The 15,439-nt window shown below is 58.9% G+C and overlaps 1 protein-coding gene across 3 annotated transcripts in view; it reads left to right on the top strand.

Annotated features, from left to right (window-relative positions):
- IQSEC1 (IQ motif and Sec7 domain ArfGEF 1) overlaps nt 1-15,439 on the top strand; it is a 329,670-nt gene that overhangs the window by 204,290 nt on the left and 109,941 nt on the right. The window contains exon 1 of one of the 3 annotated variants that reach the window (XM_057554667.1): nt 14,314-14,749. The exons of the other annotated variants lie outside the window; for them this stretch is intronic. Coding sequence (XP_057410650.1) covers nt 14,682-14,749 — 68 coding nt within the window. The 5' untranslated portion in view covers nt 14,314-14,681. Of the gene's footprint in view, nt 1-14,313; nt 14,750-15,439 lie in introns of those variants that run through there. 3 annotated transcript variants of the gene reach the window in all.

Genomic DNA, 15,439 nt, shown 5'->3' with positions numbered 1-15,439 from the left:
CCGAATGTTAGTAAAACTGACAGTATCTTCCGCACGTGCGTTCTGTCCACACACACACCTTGGCTGAGGAACACTGGTGCCCAGGCCAGCAGGAAGGGCGCCTTCAACGGCCTGTAATTAAAGGCCTTGGGGGAGGGAGTTAGAATACCGGCTATCCTGAGGGAATTCGTTTTTCCTGATTTCACACTCTGTGAAGTCCATGGCTATTAGCATGCGAGCCGTTCTGGGAAAGTGTGGGAGCTTTTCTTTTCTCTTCCAAGGCTTTCTCCGAAGGGGGCAGGTCCTGAGGGTCTCACAGCGGCCTCAGAAAGGAAGTCCCCGCTCTTGGGTGGGTGCCAGGGAGCGAGGCCCACCCCACATCTGATCAGCACCAGCTGTACCTGGGGCATCTTCCACTCGTGCAGGTGGACCAGCCTTTCCCACCATCCAGGGAGCTTGTTCCTATGGGCCTGGGGCACCTGGAATGTTCTGGCTGTTAGTTGTTAAGTGTCTGCCGAGGGTGAACTTTACACTTTGGTCAATCCTCAGCCCTACTGCAAGAGGGGCATTGAAGCCCCCCTTTGAGCAGGTGAGACCCAAGGGCAGGCAGACAAGTAAGTGTGGCCACAGGATTTGGCCCCAGGTCTCTCTTGTTCCAAGGTAGACTCTGTCTCGAGTGCCCCGCAGCTCAGGAGAGGAGTATGCCAGGGTCCTGAGGCGAGAGGGATGAAGGAAGCATGTCCCCACCCCACGGGGGCTCAGGTGGACACGGTAGGAGAAGTGGATCTGGATGTGGGGCTTCCTGGAGGAGGTGACAGCTGAGCGGGCAACACAGTGTCTGCAGGAGTTGGCTGGGCCGAGAGGGGGAGATGGGTGTTCTAGGCAGAGGGAAAGGCATGTGAAAAACCCCAGAGGCTTTCAAAGGGCATGTGTCTTTGGGTGGTGGTGAGAAGCCATGGAGCTGAGAGGGGTGCCGGGGACCTGAGTCTCGGACCAGGGGCTGGGCCTCCTGCTGTGCACAGTGGGGAGCCCAGAGGGGCTCTCAGGGTGGGAGTAGCAAGCTGAGAGTCCCTCTGGGAGTTACGTGGTGCTTGTGAGAGACCTGGCTCAGCCTCCAGGCCAACCAGTGAGAGCCCCCTTGGCCCCTCCCACCATGGGAGGTTCGTATTCAGAGCAGGTGCTCTTTTCTCAAGGCCCAACTGTGACCGGAAGACAAATGGGACATAGTCCCCAAGGAGCTCCCAGCCTACGAGGGGGAAGAGACCCACTAACAAGCCATGAAAGTTGAGGATGGGGGATAAATAGAGGTGGCACAAAGATACCAGCAGTATGAGGGAGGCTGTCTGGCCTGGGGGAAATCTAGGAAGGCTTCCTGCAGGAGGTGTCATTTGAGCTGGGCCTGAATGTAGGAGCAGGATTTTTCCAGATAAGGAAGGGACAGGAGGCAGGGAGCACAGCATGAGCAAACGTGTGGAGGTAGGACCGAGCCTGGCATGGTTCAGAAATGGTCACAGATGAGGCTGAAGTGTAGGGTGCCTGTCAGGCAATGAGTCTAGAAAGGGAGGCCGGGTGGGCAGTGTGATGCGGAGGCTCACGGAGTATCTGCTACGTGGGAGGCATCGTTCTAAGCCCACCAACCCCGTGAAGGGGAGGATGTAATTGTCCCATTTTCCAGGTGAACAAATAGAGACTCATGAGGGAGAAGTGGCTGGCCCAGAGTCACATGGCCTGTCAGGGGGACCGAGGGATCTCACAGGCTGCTCAGGGCCAGCCAAGGAGCTCTGACTGGCAAATGAGATGCTCGGGGCTGGGGACAGTCCTCTTTCTATTGACCAGTGTTCATAAATAACGGTGACGCATCAGTCAGGTGGACGAGAGACTCCAGCTTTACGGCCAGACCGCATCCTGGCAGGGCTCCGACTGCTCGCGATGGTGGGGGAGGGAGCTAGCCCACCTGCCATGGCCCCTTCCGGGGGATTGACAGTGTCAGTGCCAGGGAAGCACTTAAGGCACCTCACTTAGGGGGCTTAGGGAGCCGTGGTCACCTCTGTCCAAAGAGGTCCAACCCCAGGAACTTGGAGCGTGGAACCACTTGGCTCTTTTCCTGATGCCATATTCCATTGTTTAGACCAGCGACCCAAAACTTTCGAGTATGGAAAGGGTGTTTTGCAGACAATGCATAATTAACCACTTCTAAACACAGGGTGTGCCAGGCTCCCTTGAAGCTGTTAATTATTCTTCATTAATGATCTTAAATTCATGTAAAATAATCCTGGAGCCCTGCCAGAGGCTGAGGCCGCAGGAGGAGCGGAGATGCTTATTTCAACGAGAAAATGCAAAGGAAGTTCTTGGCACCTCTGCCTTCTGCCTGGGGCGATGGCCATTCCGCAGAGCCCCTAGCTTTGGCCCAGAGCCCATCCTGGGAGGCACAGAGCCCTGTCCCCAGGCCCTAGAGCCTGGCGGACCTCAGGGCACTCTGGTTAGTGAAACAGTTCTTCGGGTGGGAAGAAAAAGTAGAGAGTGGTATACCCATCACCTGGCTTCAGAAATAAACGGTTACGACGCGGTGGACGGCCCCTGTGGGCCTCCCTCAAATCCCATCTCACCCCGATCTCCCCAGAGCTAAACCTAAGCAGTAGTGCCCCCACCCTGCCCATTTGCTGTGTTTATTTCACATGCACATTTTTATAATTTGGCTAACACAAAGCTCATTCTACAAGTTTTAGAACTTTACAGGCATGATGTCATAACCTACAACTTGCTTTTCCAAACTTCTGAATTGTGGTAAAATACACGTGACGAAAAACTGACCATCTTGTCCATTTTTAAGTGTACCGGTCAGTGGCATTAAGTACGTTCACGCTCTTGTGAAACCATCCCCGCCATCATCTCCAGGTCTTTTTCATCTTCCCAAACTGAAACTCAGTCCCCATTAAACACTCGCCACCCCGCTCCCCCAGCCCCTGGCACCCACCGTCCTGCTTTCTGTCTATAAATTGGACTGCTCTCGGGACCTCATGTAAGTGGAGTCATGCAGGATTTGTCCTTTTGTGACTGACTTGTTCCCCTCGCCGCAATATCCTTCAGGTTCATCCATGTTGTAGCAGGTGTCAGAATTTGCTTCCTTTTCAAAACTGTATAATATTCCATTCTGTGCGTAGACCACATTTAGTTTATCTCTTCATCCACTGACGGACATGTGTGGCTTCCACCTTTTGGCTCTTGTGAGTAATGCGGCTGTGAACATGGGTGTACAGATAGCTCTTCAAGATGCAACTTGCTGTTTTCAGTCCACATTTTATTGGTGAGAGTCATCCGTGTGGCTGTGTATAGTTCTCATGTTTATTTTTGTTGGTGTAAAGTATTCCACTGTTCTGCTGTTGATATAGATTTCGGTGGTTTCCCATTTTTTTGATGCTCCAGGGAGGACTGCAGTAAGTGTTCCTTCACTCGCACCTTGCACACATGTGTGGCGTGTGTAGGGTTTGTACCAGGGCGGTATATGAGTACCTTCAACTTTACTGGGCTTTGCAAAATTGCTTTCCAAAGTGGTGTAGCAGTGCGCCTCCTCACGAGCAATGAGTGAGGGTCCCGTGTCTCTACATTCTTACCTACACTTGGTATTAAAAGCCGGATGATATTTTTAATGTATAAAGGAGAGAAAGAGAGAGAGGAGAAGACTGTAAATGGTGTGGGTGTCCACCCCAGCTCTGCACAGCGTCAGGCATCCTGGAGAGCAAGCTGAGACATCACGTGCCATTCCCTCGGTCTGTGTAGTTCCAGGTCCTCCGCGGTCACGGATTTTCAAGGGTGGTTGTAACTCCGTGTTTTCTCGCTCCACAACCTGACTTTGGCGCCTCCCCTCCAAGCACGTGGTGGGTACCCCCATCTGCTTTTAGATGTAGGACTAGTTCGGGTTAGACCAGCTGTCAACTTGCTTCCTGATGGGCAGGTTTCACCAGCCCCTTCTGCTGGAAATAACGGAGGCCAGGGGTATCGAAAACACAGTGTGAAGACACTCATTTTGAAGAGAGTTCCCCAACCTCAGTCACAGTCAGTGAACGCGGTGGCCTGGCAGCTCTGAGCACACAGCCCAGGAAGCTGGGCACAGAGACGCAGGGCTGGTCGGAGGCTGCAGGGTGCCCGCACACACGCTGGAGCCCAGGCGTCTGCTCCCAGCCGGCAGGTTCAGTCCCCGAGGCTTTGTGACTTGAGGGGACGGCGAGGGCGCTGACATCAGGCTGGCTGGGGATCCGATCTAGCCGGTCCCTTTGATCATCGTCAGGACTGCTGTTACTTTCCGTGGGTGTTCGTCTAGGTGCCGAATGCTGTGCGCATGGTGTCTCCGTGAATCCTCTCAACAGCCTCCTGAAATAGATACTGTTCTTTTCTCCATGTTTCAGACAAGGGAACGGCGGCCCAGAGAGGGCAGGTGACCTTCCTGAGGTCACAGAGAGGGGATGTGGTGAGTGCCCTCCACGTGACCAGCTCCACGAGGCGGCCCGGCCGCACTTGTCCTCACTGTCTAGCCCCTTCTGGCTCTGGGCAGCTTCTCCGCCTGCGCTGGCTCCGTCACAGATTACCGCACACTTCCGGTGGCTTCCTACGATGACAGTGTTTGCTCTTCGCACAGGTCTGCAGTTTGGGTGGAGCCTGTCGTACTCGGCACCAGATGGGGCGTCTTGAAGACGGGGGGCTGCATTCCTCAGACGCCTCCCCCACCCGGCCGCTCACCTCACAGCTGCTGCAGGCTGTGAGCGGAACGCTTAGACGGGACCTCCCCGTGCGGCCTGGGCTTCCTCACAGCGTGGTGGCTGGGTTCCCAGAGCAACTGTCCCGAGAAAAAGAGAGAAAGCGGCGGGGGGGGGGGGGGGGGTTGTGGGCAGACAGAGCCAAGTAGAAGGCGTGCCAGCTTTTATGACCAGGTCTCAGAAGTCCCAGAGCGTCACTTCCCTTGCGTTCTGTTCATTAGAGCATCAAAGTTGGGACCGTCTCAGGGCACAGTGACACCCCAGTCATTTCTGCTCTCCGACCTTCAGGTCCTGAGCTGAAATGGACTTAGGGAGAGGACCCAATGGGTGTGAGGGTGCCTGGGAAACAGTTGGCTCTGGGTAAATGGGGGGTTTTCTTTTTATTAATGAAGTAAGTGCAAAGAAAGCGTGGACGTTATTCAGGAGAGGGAGCGAGCATTTCGGCTGGGAAAGCCAGAAGGGGTTCTTGGAGAGCAGAGACGGGTCTTGAGGGCTGAAGAGGGTTTCCCCACCAACAGAGGGAAGCAGTGCCCTTGGCAGAAAAGGCATGGAAAGGAAGTGAGGGTGGTGGAGCTAGAGCGTTGTATCGGACAGAGTCTTTGGGGGTGAGCAACAGAGATCCCGTGAGGCCAACCAGAGACACAGGGGCTCCAGTGGCACTGCACCCCGTGCGGGAGGGCCGGTCCCCAGGCACCATGGGCAGGCAGGCAGGAAGTGCTGTGTGTGCTGGGCGGTGCAGAATGCCCGTTGTTCCCCGAAAGTGTGTCGTCCTGGCTCAGGCGCTCCTGCTGGACCAGAGTGCGGCGTGGGTGAGAAGCACGCCGAAGGCTCACTTTGACCCGGTGGCCGGGGGCCTTGAGAAGCTTGTCTTCGGCCAAATAATCGGTGAATGTTTAAGAATCAAGCAGCCGGAGCTGAACCCGGCCCAGGAGAGAGGAGCGAATGTCCTCGGGTGGAACACCAGTGTGTCCTTGCCAGGTGCATCTAGAGGGTGGGTAAAGCAGACGCTGCAGGCGTGGGTGGGCTCCAGGGCTCCGGACTTCCGAATGACCGCTTCTCCCCTGCGGGAGGCCTTCTGTGTCTTAGCGAGGTCCCGCTGGTGGCCGGAGGGTGGCGGGAGATGGGTGTTACGGTCGGTCGTGGAGAGTTTATTCAGGGGAATGCTGTTGCCTGGACGAGAACCCACTGGGCTCCCCCTGACAGACACTTCCTGCCTTCAGTATAACTGCCGGACTGAGTACATGAGATTAATCCACACTGAGTGACCGTCTGCACCTGAGCCACGTCTTGGCAGCCATCGGATGGATGGGTCAGCCTGCCTGAGGGGCTCCGCGTGTCCAGGCAACTCAGCGGAGGGAAGAGCTGGGCCTGCGTGCTTCTGAGCTGAACGGTCCACCCCCGAAGGGCCAGACTGGTGCTCTCCTTGAAGGCCGTCCTGGGAACGCAGTTCCCTCCGCATGTTTGCAAAGGAGGCTTAAGATCAGGGACTGTTCTCCGTGGAGGACGTCGCTAGGTCAGCTGGCAACTCTGAATAAGATCTGAGGATAAGATAGTAGTATTGAACCAATGTGAATGTCCCGACCTTGAAAACTGTCCTTCGGTTATGTCAGAGAACGTCCTTGTTTTCAGGGAACACATCAACGTAGCAGGGACTCGAGGGGGGCGACTTAACGCTCAGAGAATTCTGATCGCAAGCGTGTGTGTGCGTGCGTGTGTGTGTGTGTGTGCACACACGTATGGCGAGAAGGAATACGATAAACAGGATACACTGTTAACATGGGGGGAATCTGGGCAAAGGGGGTACAGAATTCTTTGTAGGCTTCTTGCAACTTTTCTGTAAGTCTGAAATTAACTTAAAATACAAAGTTTGAAAAACAAGAGTCAGGACTTGCTGAGGGCTGGTTGCCTTGCTCAGGCTCTTGCTTCTCTGGCGCCCCGGGCCCCAGGTGTCCCCCTCCCTCCTTCTCGGCACTTCGGGCCCGGCCTGAGTGGTACCTCCTCCTCCACCTCCCCGGCTGCCATCGTTCACGCCCTCCAGCTTGGCTTCTTTATCCTCCTCATCAGCATGGGAAATGATCTCATTCGGTCTGCTTAGCTTTTGTCCTCTGTCCCCCGCCTCTAAGTGTCAGCTCTTTGGGACTTTGTCCTCTTCCCCCGTGCCCCCCATCCTCTGTGCCTCGCACACAGTCGGTGCTCAGTGAATACCTGTGAACAAGGTTCGATGGTCATGAGGCTGAAGGTCAGAAAACCTGGAGTTTTGTCGTTCCTGGTTCCCCACCCCCAGACTTTGCATGTGACCTTGGGCAGTGCCTGCCCCGCCTGGGACTCAGTTTCTCCGTCTCTGCCCCAGCTCTGAGCTTGTGGATTGTGTGGCTCAGAAAGGCCCAGGCTGCCGCCGAGGCTGAGTCCCCACCGAGCCCCTCTCTGCTGCAGAGACTGCCTGCCGGCTGCCGGGGGGCGGGGAGGAAGGGGCTCTGCCCCCGCACTCACCACCCCTCCCTCCCTGATGCACGAAAAGTGGAAGGTGAGAAAAGGTGTTTCGGGGACCTACCTGCAGCCCAGTGTCCCCGGTGGGCCCAGGACGAGAGTGCAGGCGCTCACCTATCGCCCAGGGCTTCACGGAACAGAGGCGGGCAGGTTTGCAAGGCACCCTTGGCAGGACACAGAATCCTCCTGAAATCGGATCGCACTGTGTTGTTTTCATGGTAACCTTCTACTTACAGCAAGTGATACTAGTTTTCCATGTAGGGGAGTGATCTAAAGTTTCCTTTTAAAATAACCGTATTCAGGGGCAAAAGCCAGTGCATTTGGCATTTTGTGCATTGTTTTCAACTTTTCATTCTTGCAAATTTGAACCTAGTTGGAAGCCGGTTTAAAGTCCCTCCGCTCAAAGTCTCGCCGTAAACCACATGCCTGTACCAGATGCCGTGGCTTTGCCCGCTCGTCAGCTTGTTCCTCTGTCTCCTGTAGTTCCTACAACCTGGGAGTTAGACCTAGAAGCTTGATCAGACTAGGGTACGGCTTTTTAAACCAGTTGATCTTAAAGGAAAACATTAAATAGTATTAAATGCTATAACGTCCACAGAGAGGGCCTTGGGAACTGCCTGTGCATGGAGATGAGCGACAGAGAAGATTCAGGCAGGGCCTCGCCCCGACAGGGCTGGGCGCTGGGAAACAGGATGCCGGGAAGCAAGTGAGGAGGTGAGGTCCTGGCCCAGGGTGGGGCGGTCCTCACCAGGCCTCTGCACGCAGGCACACGCACAGTCAAGGGGAGGGTTCCTGTTTGGGGTAACCTGACCCGCATGCCAGGACCCAGGGAGCTGGGAGCCAGGGGCCAAAGAACTTAGGCCTTTCAGCACAGAATGGGGGACATGGGCGGAGCTTTTCCCCTTCGCCTAAGAAGGAGCTAGGGAAGGGCTCAGCCTACAGCAAAGGGGATTCAGGTTAGACCTTGGGAAGGACTTCCATGCCGGACTAGGACAGCCGTGTCTCATGGTGGTTTTAGTGGGTGCTTGGGAGCAGAATTGGTTCAAATCCTTGCTCTCCCATTTCCTATTTGTATCACCCTGGGCATGTCTGTACACCTGCCTGTGCCTTGGTTTCCACGCCCTGCAGATAATAGTAGAAGCTGCCTTATAGGATGAGCCTGAGGATTCGCTGAGTTCCTCACACGTAGGGCACTGGCCCCAGTGAGCACCCAGTAACCACTGGGTATTATTTCTCTTGGATGAAAGTGAGATGCGTGTCCTTGGAGGTTGGGAAGGTTGCCGCACCCAGACCATTCAGAGACCAGAAGATAAGAACAGTGTGGCTGTGTAGTCCCGAGCCTGCACCCAGCACCACACCCCACGAGCACGTTCACACAGCCTCGGCCCTCAGGGGCGCTCATGTGCACAGAGCCCCGCGGGGGCGGCTTCTCCTTCTCTCCCTGTTCTGCGGATGAGCGCTCTGAGGTGGGGGAGAAGGGTGTGTGGCGTGGCTTGTAAAGACCCCAGGGCCAGTGCAGCTCAGCAGCCTGGGAAGGACACAGGACTCAGAGTCGGGACCCCAGATCTGCTGCCCCCAGGCTGTGTGACCTTAGGTAGGTCACTGCACACCTCGGAGACTCTGTTTCTCCATTTCCAATGCTGGGAACTGGGCCGGGCCTCCATCGCCTCCGTCATCTGATTTCTCTACATGGCAGATCTGAGCACAGACCCTGAAGGTCCCTGGCACGGTCTGCCCTCCCAGGGCCAAAAGGGAACTGGGTCGGAGCTCTCAGAAGAGAGCCCAGGAGGGCTGGCTGTCACTTTAACTGACTGCTGATGTCAGACCCTGCCCTCGGGGGGTCCCTCTGTCCACAGCCAGGCCACCCACAGCGATGTTCAGTCCTAGGGGGCATGCCCAGGTGGGGGCTTGGCCGCTGGCCCCCTTGCCCCCCACGATGGACCTGCTGAAACTCTTCTCTGGCTTCTGCCCCCTGAGCGGCCTCCTGGGCCTGAGAGGAGAAGGTGGAACTCATCATGCCATGTGACTGAATGCTCTTAGCAGCCTTGGGCCTCCATTTTCCCATCTGGAAAACTGAGGCATCCGGGGCCCCCTCCCCACAAGGCACGCGCTGCTTAAGGAGCAGGACGATCACAGTCTTTGATGTTCAGCCCACTTGGAGGGAGGTCTAGCACCGGCCTCGTGCTGGGCCCTGCTCTGGGCACCTCTGGAAGAGTCTGCAAATATAGATGATGGTGATGCACTTCGCTTTCAGCCTGAAGCAGGAGAAAGAGCTCGGCTGTGGAGTCAGGCGGGCAGCGCTGGGTTTGGGTATCATCCCCCAGGCAAGGTGTTGGGACCGCGTTTGTGAGTTTGTGGAACACGGACCTGGTAAGGACCGTTACCACTTAGGCTGCTGTGAGGCTGATTCGGATGGTGTGCAGAGAGCTGAGTCACGACGTTCTCCCCTCCCCGCCCCGCCGCAGGCTCTCAGAGCAGAGGGACGGACACGGGTCCTGCAGGGTGAGAAAGGCCGCAGCCCCGGCCCAGCGAATGGGGGGCATGTGGGTGGGAGAGGGGGACCAGGGGAAGCTCATGGCAAGAAACTCTGCTTTATTTCTCTTCCTTGAGGCCCCGATCGCTGCCGAAGTCATCTTTATTTACTTGCTCACTTGGTGCTGGTCATCCCTCCCACCAGAGGGTCCGCCCTGCTAGGCTCCCCATCTTCTTCACCGAGTCCTCACGTGGTGTCTGGCGATCAATCCGTGTGGAATGGATGAAGGAACGAATAAACAAATAATTGCTTCCTGGAGGCGGTGGCCTTTGAGTTGCACCTTGAAGGGCAGTGTTTGGAGTCCTGGCGGAAACAGTGGGTGCACTAGGAGTTGGTGCGCCGTGCTGGCCGTGGGGGGTCTGTGCGCAGGGGCGGGGTTAAGGGGAAGGTGTAGCAGCTGGGCTGGCAGCGGTGGAGGGGGGCCTTACCTGGGCCTGAGGGCGGGCGCGGGAGCCTTTACGAGAACCCAGAGAGAGCCCTGTGCCGAGACCAGGCACCAGGCACCGCGGCTGCAGAGGGCACAGGACAGCAGGGGGTGGGGCAGTGAGCTCCTCCGCCTGTGCTCTTGCCACGCCTCCCACTGGCCACACTCACCGGAAACGGGGTGCCTGGGGACGCAGTCCATGGCCCAGAGCAGAGTGGAGGGCAGGTGGCAGATGGGAAAGGGCCTTGCCTGCCTGGCGAGGTCAGCAGTGGGGAGGGTGCTGGGTGCTGGAAGGACCCTTATGGTGGATGGGGGGTCGGGGAGGGACGGGACAGGCGGAAGGCAGGGTGAGCCTGCAGAGGCTGTGCACGGACCCAGCCGGGGGGAGGGGGCCGATGTCTGGCCTCAGAGACCCCATCACCCCCAACTCACCGCCAGGGAGTGGGTTGGGGGCACCCATTTGCTGGATGAGATGGGCGACATGGAGTAGCCCCTTAAGTCAGAGGTGGGAGTTGGGGGGGGTTCAGAGCCCTAAGACCACGGATGCCCCTCACCAGGCCAGCAGAGGGGACAAAGCCCACTGGGCCTGGAGGCTGGACTGAGGTTCGCAGACCCTCACTTGGCCCCCAGAGGCGGGCCACACCCCCAGCCCCCGTCCTCCGGCCGGGTCCTCACCCACTGCCCCCCTCGCCCCCGGCTGCCGCCTCCCTCAAGTGAGCAGAAGCCCTCGCAGGCCAAGTTCACCATGGCGTTGGCGTCTCCCAGGGAACAGGTGTGTCCTTTTCTCTGCCTGAGTGGCAGTGATCTCACCCCCAGTGGGCCATGTGAGTCACTGGGCCGAGGGTGGAGGCCCGGGCAGCTCTCCGCAGAGTCTGGCTTTGGCCGTGAGGCTGGGAGAGGGACCAGCGGAGAGTGTGAAGGTTTCCATGCCCCTCCCCCGCCTGCTGCTGTGGCCCTGTGTCCTACGGGGGGGGGGAGGGGGCACAGCAGTCACTGAGCACCTCACACGTGCCCAGTGGTGCCAGGGGCTCTCGACGTGATGCTGACGTGAGCTCACCGGTCCTGCAGGAGATGGCCCTGAGAGGTTAGGTCTCGCACCCAGGGTCACACGGTTCTGTGGCCTGGTAGCACTTATCTGTCACCACGGCCGGGAGGGGAGGGATGCTTGTCCCATTGCACAGAGGAACAAACTGAGGCTCAGCGGACGATGCGTGTAGGGACAAGGGCATCGGAGATGAACCAGGAGTCGGCCCCCGTTCTCGAGGACAAGCCACCGTCGGCATCGAGGGAACCTCGAAGCACGTGGCGCCTCTGTGTCCTCATCCATAAAATGGGGATAATGACACCCGCCCCTCGGGGATGGAGGAAGCAGAGAGAGGACATGACAGGCGCAGTGTGGAAACGGTGGGCAGCCCCCGCACACCCCCAGGGCCACCCCACCGGGCCCTCTGCCATGTGACAGCCTCCACTGCCATCAGCCCTGGGGCCCGTATCAGGCCGGTGCAGGGCCGTGTGCAGCTCAGGTTCGAGGCTGGACCAGAGTGATGGCCATGGAGTGGGGCTGCCAGGGGTTCAAAAGGCAGATCGTCATGGGCCACCGGTGAAGGAGAGCGTGGGTGATGGCGCCTGGGTTGGCCCCTGCTGGGTGGGCCCATGGAGTGAGCTCCTCTTGTGCCCCAAGGGTTTCCTAAACCCTCATACAGTCTCCCCAGCCCATCCTCACCAAGGAGCAGCCTTCTGAGGAGCAAGTGGCTCCCTGGGAGCTGAGAAAGCCGTGCGCCTCCCCTGGCCTCAGTTTCCCCATCTGTAAAGTGGAGCGAGGGAAGCCCTAACTCGGTGCTGTTGGAAAGGAGATGGACCAGGTGGACACAGCCAAGAGGAGGAATGAAGAGTGGGGCCCAGGACCTCCAGAGCTTTTGGTGATGGGACAGGTGTGTCCTCCAGGACGAGAGGGACTTGAAGGAGGCCCCCGCAAGGGACTTGGGCCTCTGGTCCTAAAAATGGCACTCTAAGATCACCTCCAGGGCAAAAGTGCCACGTACTCCCCTCTACTGGGTGCCTGCCATGACTGGTGTCTGGCACAGAGCAAGCGTGTGACAAATACTTCTTCCGCTGGGTGTCCCGGTGCTGAGCCCAGGACCAGGGGGTCTGCCCCAGAGCCTGGGGCAATAGGACCCATGAGACATGGGAAATCGGAGCCTGGGGGCCACACAAGGCCTGGGGGCAGAGACAGAAAAGGCTCCAGTTTGCCAGGGACATGACAGGTCATGGATGGAAACCTGGGGACCAAGCAAGAGGCGAGGGGCTGGCAGGAGGAGGGTTCAGGAAGACAGGAGGAGGAGGAAGAGCTTGCTGCCACCACCTGTTACACCTCGTGACCCTGTGGGGACAGGGGCCCAGGCCGGGAGGGTGAGTGAGGCGGTGGATGGCTGAGGCGATGGATGGATCGTTGGGGAAGTTGGATAAGAGGATAAATGGATGCATGATTGGAACAGAGGGAGGGAGATGTGTGTGGACGTGTGAATGGTTGAATGGGTCCATGGATGATTAGTTGGACAGGTGGATGGGTGAATGGATGTGTGAATATAGGGGTGGGTAGAGATGTGTAGACAGGGGCTGCCCCCACCCACAAAAGATGTTGAGGAAACTTCCACTAGTAGGAGGACAGACCAGATAAACCTTTGAAGGGAGATCTTGCTCTGTGTGGCACAGGAAGTAAAGCCAGTATGAAAAGTGACAGGGAGGCTCTATCCAAGGGAGAGTTTCCCTAGGTCAGTGGCGGCCCATGATGGAATGTGCAACTTTGAGAGGTAGTGAGGTTCCTGTCACTGGGGGTATTCAAGGGTGTTCAAGCTGAGGATGGGCAGCCACTTCCCCAGAGTGCTGTGGAGGAGGTCCTGTGGCAGGTAGGGGCCTACTGTGGTGGTGTCTGATAACAAAGAGTGAGAATTTGGGTTCACGAGGCCCCCAGGGAGGCCATGGCCTTTGTAGAAGCCTATCTTCCTTTCAGACAAAAAGTTCTTTCCTGGCTTGGGGGAGAGACAAGCGTGCAGCTACTGTCCTGACTGTGGGAATCGGGCTGGAATCCACAACAGAACTCCCATCCTGCACAGGCCAGGGCGGGGGGCCCAGGGACGGAACAAGGCTTTGACCCGGAGACCCGGTCAGGCCCAGCTCCATCCTCCCTGACTGTCTGTGGGCAGGTGATGCCCCTCTCTGAGCCTCGGTTTCCTCGTGGGTGAAGTGGGGGCCCTGACGGCCGCTGGACGTGATGGCACTGGCAGCTGGGTGTGATGCCTAGGGCTGCAGGGTGCCGGGGTCTGGGCCCACCTGCCTTCTGGAGGACTTCCTGGGGGCCGTGGGTTGGGAGAAGTGGGTTCTGGGAGCACTGACCTTGAGCTTGAGTCATTGTCCCCAGGGGCTTCGCCTGGGAAGCCCCGGCTGCCTGCCCTGGGCTGGGCCTGGGAGCAGCTGGCAGGGGGCGAGGGCAGAGGCTCCAGCTGGGGCCCTGCCTGGAAATGCCCCAGACGCGGCTCAGGCCCAGACCCCACCACTGCTGAGAGGGGCTCAGCCCTCCGACCCTCCTCCTGGCCCACCCGTGCACCCCGAACGGATCCTACGGCTCACATCCCACCTCCGCCATCGCCTAGGTCTGCGGCCTGGGTGACTGACCACCTCTGTGGGTGCCTCACTTTCCTCGCGTGTAAAATGGAGCTGATGATAAAATGCACCTCGGAAAGCAGCTGGGAGAATTGGATAGTCAGTTCTGGACCAGTGCTCGGGGTTCCATGAGGCCGAGGTCAGAGGGGTGGGGTGGTGGTAAATGAGGCCAAGGAGGGGCAAGCCACCCCCAGGCTCGTCACACAGCAGGGAGGTGGCCTGGCCAGGGCTGGAAACCCCATCTCCCCCACCAGACGGAGATCCTCGAGGGCTGGCGCTCTCCCAGGAAACAGACAGCCCCTCTCCGCATCCTGGCCAGAGCTTCGGTGGGCAGGGCTGCAGCGGGGCGGGTGTTGGGTTTAGGCCTCTGGGGAGATGAGGGAGGATGTGGGCCCGCCCTCGCCTCCCCGCCCACCTCCCTCCTCGGGCTCAGCCTCTCCTGTCCCAGTCCCAGGCCGGCCTCTGGACGCAGGACCAGACCCTGGGCTCCAGGCGGACGCCCCTCACCCAGCCCGCCCTGAGTGACTCACTGCTCCCCTGGCCCCGGGCCACCGCCGTCTCCTGGCAGGAAGCAGGCGCAAGGTTGTGCAGGAGCCGCGGGGTCTGGTGCACGAGGGCCGCTCAGCCAGGAGGGTCTGGAGCAGCTGCCCGGGGACTGCAAGGCCGGCGGCTGAGACCTGCGGGGGCCTGTGGAGCCAGCACTCCTCCTCCCCAGGCTTTGGTCTTTTCTTTCTTCTTCCCACCATGAAGAAGGAAGCGACCTGAGAGCCAGCCCCCTGCCCAGAGCAGACCAGGGCCGGAGGGCAGCGCCGTGGGCCCTCGGCCGCCCGCTCCCCTCTAGCCAGGCATGAAGGGCGGTGGCAGCGCTGTGTGGAGCCTTATGTGGAAGTACTGCATCTCCGTGAGGACCCTCAGGTACCAGGGGGCGTGTGTGTGTATGCAGCCGTGCCCGGCTCTCCCCCAGCGGGCAGAGGCAAGCGGTCACTGGGCTGGCCAGTTGCCTTGGCTCTACGAGGTCCAGGGCAGCCCGGCCTGGGGGAGCAGGGAAGGAGGCACGAAAGGCCACCCTGGCGCTCTCCTCCGAGCCTCTGATGGGGAGGGAGCGGGACAGTGGGCCAAGGGTCCGGGGTGCCCAGGTGCCCCGGAGGATGCCTGGCAGGTTCGGCGTGGCTGGCAGTCTCCCTAGCGTGCCCGGGAACTGCGCTTACCACGGAGCACACCAGCCTCGGGCACATCTGAGTGACCTGGGCCCGTCCCCAGCCTCCCTTACTGTCGCCCCTCGGTGAGATGGGCTCAGAACGCGGGCAGGACTGTTTCACACTGTTGCCCACGCAGTCGCTGAGCCCGGACTTGGGCACCAGGCAGCCCAGGGTCACTGGCTTTTGAGGGTGAAGTGGCTTCACCTCTCTGGCCAGAGTTTCCCACCTGCAGATCCTTAGAGGCTCAAAGGGAGGATTAAGTGTGGGAACGGAGGGTGGGGCCTGGCACGCGGCCAGCGTTGGGTAAGAGGTAGCTGCTGACTTCCCCATCCGTGAGCTGGGGGGTGCCCGGAACCAGGTGCAGTGGGGGTGGAGAAGGAGGTAGAGCGGAGCTCCGCCCCTGGGG

The sequence above is a fragment of the Balaenoptera acutorostrata genome, chromosome 10 (assembly GCF_949987535.1).
Source record: "Balaenoptera acutorostrata chromosome 10, mBalAcu1.1, whole genome shotgun sequence".
NCBI lineage: Eukaryota > Metazoa > Chordata > Mammalia > Artiodactyla > Balaenopteridae > Balaenoptera > Balaenoptera acutorostrata.
The sequence above is the reverse complement of the archived record's forward strand: the minus strand, read 5'-3'. Positions and strand labels throughout refer to the sequence as shown.